The sequence below is a fragment of the Cyclopterus lumpus genome, chromosome 3 (genome assembly GCF_009769545.1).
Source record: "Cyclopterus lumpus isolate fCycLum1 chromosome 3, fCycLum1.pri, whole genome shotgun sequence".
Lineage (NCBI taxonomy): Eukaryota > Metazoa > Chordata > Actinopteri > Perciformes > Cyclopteridae > Cyclopterus > Cyclopterus lumpus.
The window spans coordinates 29309280-29316055 of record NC_046968.1 but is presented as its reverse complement, the minus strand read 5'-3'; the positions used below and the strand labels follow the sequence as shown (position 1 = coordinate 29316055).

Genomic DNA, 6776 nt, shown 5'->3' with positions numbered 1-6776 from the left:
GAGATGAACAGAAATGTTGCTAACAGACTTAACTATTAGAGAGATAAACAGAAATGTTGCTAACAGGCTAAACTATGAGAGAGATAAACAGAAATGTTGCTAACAGACTAAACTATGAGAGAGATAAACAGAAATGTTGCTAACAGGCTAAACTATGAGAGAGATAAACAGAAATGTTGCTAACAGACTTAACTATTAGAGAGATAAACAGAAATGTTGCTAACAGACTAAACTATTAGAGAAATGAACAGAAATGTTGCTAACAGGCTAAACTATTAGAGAGATAAACAGAAATGTTGCTAACAGACTAAACTATTAGAGAAATGAACAGAAATGTTGCTAACAGGCTAAACTATTAGAGAGATGAACAGAAATGTTGCTAACAGACTAAACTATTAGAGAAATGAACAGAAATGTTGCTAACAGACTAAACTATTAGAGAGATGAACAGAAATGTTGCTAACGGGCTAAACTATTAGAGAGATGAACAGAAATGTTGCTAACAGACTAAACTATTAGAGAGATGAACAGAAATGTTGCTAACAGACTAAACTATTAGAGAAATGAACAGAAATGTTGCTAACATTCATACTTCTATCTTCTTTCTGTGAGTCGAGTTGGACTGGGGAGGAGTGACGTGGAGACGGCGTATACGTCACATGATTGTACAGTATCGCACATACATGTCAAGGTATTGAGAGCAAAACTATTTTTGATTAACATCATGTATGAAATGAGGCAATGAGGTGTAAAGTCCTGATTTATTTCCATTACATCAGAGGTTCAGACTGCACACCAAGCAGATGGAGGCACATCAACCGCTTTTGAACTGTTCAGCCGAGTTTGATTTCCGAGTGGACCGAGTGACTCAATCATGTGATCGAGTGGCACCGTGAAGCACTCGCTCGGCAGTGAACGTGAAATCCGGAGCGTTAGAGCACACGTGTGAGAGAGCTCAGTGCACACAGAAGGCCGGAGTCACAACCACCCAGCTAATTACATCAAAAGGTCACGAGTTCACCTCTGGGTGGACGCTGTACCTTGAGCATCCGGCCCCACCGGAACACACACACACCGTTACGGTGCTCACCAAGAGAGCTGTGGAGCAGCTGCATATGTACGCTACATTCCTTGTGTTCATCCCAGTGGAACTTTATTACACAACGATTTGCAGGAGAAAAAAAAGGACTTCCAAAGGCAGGAATGAGTTCAGAGTCAATGTGCTTTTGGTTATATGTCTGAAATCAGCTCTGTGTTTAACACAAACTCAAGAGACTCTAACGTAAAAGGTCAGTAAAAAACCTCTAGAAGTCTTTAAAATGTGTGTAAAGGAGACGACTAAGCGTCCTCACTAGAACACCAGTCCTCCTTTAGCTCGGTGGTGGAGGCGTGAGGTCATGTGACCGTGGTGGAGTTCCTTTAGCCACTAACGAGCTTCTCACTTTACTCTTCAAACTTAATAAAAGTGGCGTTCATATGTGAAGAAATGTTTGTTTGCCACAGGGAATATTTTCTGCAATAATCAGAAAATCCCACAAGCCAGCGTGATGCACTTTATGTAAAATCTAGATGAGACAGAGTGAGAGTAAAGAAGGGAAGCCCAGCAGAGGCAAAGCTGCATACTTCCTTTATGGCCTAACATCAGCTATTTTACTTCTGATTGTATCCACGATTCCACAATCAAAAACCAAGTGTTCATTAACTTCCTGCTCGCGGTCCCGATGAGGAAGAGGCTTCGGGCTCGTCCACCCGGCGTGGAGCTCCCCGAGGACACGCACTTCAAACAAAGAGCCCGAGATGACTCTCCTGTTCGGGCCCCGGCAGCAGCTGCTCATCCACACGGGACTCACCGCTGGGCTTTGAAGATAAACCTCCACATCCGAACCTTCTGTGGGACTGACGGTGCACGTGCTGCACGATCAGTGGGGATGCAGCGCGGCTATAATCTGTCGCTCCGGAGGTGTCTTCTGTAAATGTGGCTCACCCGGGGCTTCGTGAAGAGCAGCGGTGTGAGGCTAATGAATGCATGAAACACTCACAGCTTCTACTGTGGCTCAAACATATTAAAGCCCCGCTGCGCCGCTATCCACCACATTCATAGTCCAGTGTTGAACCATGTCCCGCCTCCACCGAGATCCGAAGACCTGCTTGTACGTTTAAGAGGCCGAGCATTAATATGCTCTGTCATTATCTTAAGACGTAAAGCACGTTAATAATACATGAGAGGGAGTGATGAAGATGAGTTACCACACGAAACCCTGAGCCTCCTTATGAGTGTCTTAAAGATTTAATTGACTGGGACCTTCATCTTTACATCTTTCTTGCATCTTTTCTGCCAGATTACGTGCACATTGTTCATATTTATCAAGCTGTGTGTGTCTCTCTTTTTGATAAAGATGTCTGAGTCCTTTAGACTAATAGGAAATGCTGTTGTGTGCGTGTGGGGGCAGAAATAAGAAGCTCTGGGAAAAGCCCCTGTTTGTTTCCACTGCACATGTTCTAAAATATACCTGTTGGTTTAATGCATGCTGAAGCTGAACCTGAACAGAGGTCCTGCAGTGAGTGCAGCTCCAACCCATCACACGGTGCTCCGCTCCACAGCCACCACACTCAAACACGCCACCATTAATCCTGCACTGGATCGCTGGATGAATAACACATCTGGTTCATATCTCATGTCGACCCCCTCACCGTCTGCTGCAGGTCGGGGACGAGGACGCGGACGACCAGCGAGTTGACGTGGACGTCGTCCATGTGGCTCTGCGGCGGCTCGGCGGTGGCCCTTATGGTCTCGTAGACGGTCTCCTCGCGGGAGCTGTCGGAGGCGCAGTCGTCGGAGTAGTCGGAGAAGCTCTGGGCCATCTCATCCTCGCTGGAGGTGGGGCTCCGGGGCATCGCCAGCAGGCCCGGCGCAGTCAGCTGGAGAGGGACAGAACAGGAAGTCATCACCGGTCATAAAACACGACGTCTACGTCAGACACGCCGCGCGCTGGTGGGTCCTCGACCCGTCGGCTGTTACTTCTCCTGAGGTCAAACAACGGTTGGCCGTGTCAACGTGATCCATGGATCAGACAACGGAGCGACGTCTCCTCCGTCGGTGCTCGTGGCCGATGCCCTCTGTGAGTTACCGGGACCTGAATATGTAATCCATCAACATCACGTGTTCATTTAATGCAGATGTTTGGGGCTGAAATGGAGAATTACTGCTCAGTGCGCGTGTTTGGTGTCATTTTGTATCGTGTTATTCATTTTGTAAATTTATTATTATTATTATTATTCCTTTACGGGTCATCACCGTCAACAAAGTCAACACCGTCAACAAAGTCAACAAGGTCATCATCGTCAACACCGTCAACAAAGTCAACACCGTCAACAAGGTCAACAAGGTCATCATCGTCAACACCGTCAACAAAGTCAACAAGGTCAACAAGGTCATCATCGTCAACACCGTCAACAAAGTCAACACCGTCAACAAGGTCAACAAGGTCATCATCGTCAACACCGTCAACAAAGTCAACACCGTCAACAAGGTCAACACCGTCAACAAGGTCAACAAGGTCATCATCGTCAACAAAGTCAACACCGTCAACAAAGTCAACAAGGTCATCATCGTCAACACCGTCAACAAAGTCAACACCGTCAACAAGGTCAACACCGTCAACAAGGTCAACAAGGTCATCATCGTCAACAAAGTCAACAAGGTCAACAAGGTCATCATCGTCAACAAGGTCAACAAAGTCAACACCGTCAACAAAGTCAACACCGTCAACAAGGTCATCAAAGTCAACACCGTCAACAAGGTCAACACCGTCAACAAAGTCAACACCGTCAACAAAGTCAACACCGTCAACAAGGTCATCAAAGTCAACACCGTCAACAAGGTCAACACCGTCAACAAAGTCAACACCGTCAACAAAGTCAACACCGTCAACAAGATCATCATCACCGTCAACAAGGTCATCATCATCAACACCGTCAACAAAGTCAACACCGTCAACACCGTCAACAAAGTCAACACCGTCAACAAGGTCATCAAAGTCAACACCGTCAACAAGATCATCATCACCGTCAACAAGGTCAACATTGTCAACAAGGTCATCATCGTCAACAAGATCATCATCATCGTCAACAAGGTCATCATCATCGTCAACAAGATCATCATCACCGTCAACAAGGTCAACATTGTCAACAAGGTCATCATCGTCAACAAGATCATCATCATCGTCAACAAGATCATCATCATCGTCAACAAGGTCATCATATATATATATATATATTTATTTTTTTATTTTTTATTTTCACAGATTGTTTTCTGTCTCCTGCTAACAAAAACACGTTGTTTTCAGTGGAGAAATGTGGGAAGAAATTTATAAAAGATATATATAAAAAAAAGACTCACTAAAGATTTAGTCAGTTTATTTTTGCACATTTTGATTTAACTTGTCATCCTGAAAGCTGAGAACATTTACCGGCATCATCATGTGGCCATTCTAGGTACTACAGGGTGTGAGAGAGAGAGAGAGAGAGAGTGTGTGCGTGTGCGTGTGCGTGTGTGTGTGTGTAGGTGTGTGTGTGTGCGTGTGCGTGTGCGTAGGTGTAGGTGTGTGTGTGTGCGTGTAGGTGTGTGTGTGTGTGCGTGTGTGTGTGTAAGTGTAGGTGTGTGTGTGTGCGTGTAGGTGTGTGTGTGTGTGCGTGTAGGTGTGTGTGTGCGTGTAGGTGTGTGTGTACTGAATGTGCTCATAGTTTGAAAAAAACAAACACATTAAATATTAAATTGACATGCCTGATGCTTAGATGAACTAGATTAACGTTTTCTTCGAGCTCACATACGAACACACCGACATGGCTTTGGTATCCATGGCGACCACAGCTGCACATGCCGGATGACAGGAAACATTCCCGTTGTCCTTTTTTACTGATAAATTACTTTGCACAGCGAGAACCAATCAGACGTCTCCATGCTTTTTCATCTAGCATTTATTTTGCACACAAAAACAAAAAGATAGAAAAGATATTTTAGGAGAATAACAAAGTATTTACAGACTGTTACTGTAACGGAGCGGTAAGGTACATGAACCGAATACCGGGGAAGAGGCCAGGTGGGGAGGTCCAGACAGGGGGAACCAGACGGAGGGTAAACGGGTTTGATGTGGAGAAAGATCTGGAAGAGGTGGGTGTGGCTAACAGGTGAGAGCGATGGAGCTGATGAGGTGGGTGTGGCTAACAGGTGAGAGTGATGGAGCTGATGAGGTGGGTGTGGCTAACAGGTGAGAGCGATGGAGCTGATGAGGTGGGTGTGGCTAACAGGTGAGAGCGATGGAGCTGATTAGGTGGGTGTGGCTAACAGGTGAGAGCGATGGAGCTGATGAGGTGGGTGTGGCTAACAGGTGAGAGCGATGGAGCTGATGAGGTGGGTGTGGCTAACAGGTGAGAGCGATGGAGCTGATTAGGTGGGTGTGGCTAACAGGTGAGAGTGATGGAGCTGATGAGGTGGGTGTGGCTAACAGGTGAGAGTGATGGAGCTGATGAGGTGGGTGTGGCTAACAGGTGAAAGTGATGGAGCTGATGAGGTGGGTGTGGCTAACAGGTGAGAGTGATGGAGCTGATGAGGTGGGTGTGGCTAACAGGTGAAAGTGATGGAGCTGATGAGGTGGGTGTGGCTAACAGGTGAGAGTGATGGAGCTGATGAGGTGGGTGTGGCTAACAGGTGAGAGTGATGGAGCTGATGAGGTGGGTGTGGCTAACAGGTGAGAGTGATGGAGCTGATGAGGTGGGTGTGGATAACAGGTGAGAGTGATAATAATAATAATAATAATAATAATAATAATAACTTTATTTATATAGCAGCTTTAAAAACAGGGTTTACAAAGTGCTCTACATAGAAGCAAGGTAAAAACATAACATCAATACAAGTAAATATTTCAGAAAATACAATGCAATGAACACAATAGAGGAATAGAAAATTACAAATACAAAATAAAGCAGAACAGACAAACTAAAATAGGGGAAACAAAGAACTGCATAAAACGACGACATCACTTAAAAGCAGTTCTATGAAAAATGGGTTTTAAGAAGTGATTTAAAAGAAGCTACTGATTCTGCTAGCCTTATCCTTAAGCCTTAATAAGCCTTATCCTTATCTTAAGCCTGAGTGATGGAGCGGATGAGGTGGTTAAAGAAACCGTGGATATGTATCGTTGTTTCAGGACCTTCGCGTCGCTCAGAGAGGAAATGTCAATCTTCAGGATTCATCTGATAAACTCATCACGTCCATCAAGTGTGAGAAGATGAACAGCATTGTGTTCAAACAATGAGAAAGAACATGGATATGAATCTGGCATAAACACGGTTATGCACAAATTAAATCATTCGTAAACTACATATTTTAAAATGTACCAGTTTTTATCCTAACTTAATGATCGTTGTTTTCTTCAGAGGAGTCGCCCCCTGGTGGTCAGGAGAGAGAATGCAGCTTTAACACATGAAGCATAGACTTCTATACAACCAGAGGAGTCGCCCCCTGGTGGTCAGTAGAGAGAATGCAGCTTTAACACATGAAGCATAGACTTCTATACAACCAGAGGAGTCGCCCCCTGGTGGTCAGTAGAGAGAATGCAGCTTTAACACATGAAGCATAGACTTCTATACAACCAGAGGAGTCGCCCCCTGGTGGTCAGGAGAGAGAATGCAGCTTTAACACATGAAGCATAGACTTCTATACAACCAGAGGAGTCGCCCCCTGGTGGTCAGGAGAGAGAATGCAGCTTTAACACATG

General features: G+C 45.1%; 1 protein-coding gene across 1 annotated transcript; it reads left to right on the top strand.

Annotated features, from left to right (window-relative positions):
* Window positions 1-3281: 3281 nt before the first annotated feature.
* LOC117728892 (major royal jelly protein 5-like) lies at window positions 3282-6314 on the top strand (the record flags this gene model as incomplete). The annotated part of the gene is made up of 2 exons (XM_034529816.1): window positions 3282-4133; window positions 6207-6314. Coding segments are annotated over 2 exons (960 nt in total), but the record flags the coding sequence as incomplete, so codon positions are not given.
* Between the last annotated feature and the right edge of the window lie 462 nt (window positions 6315-6776).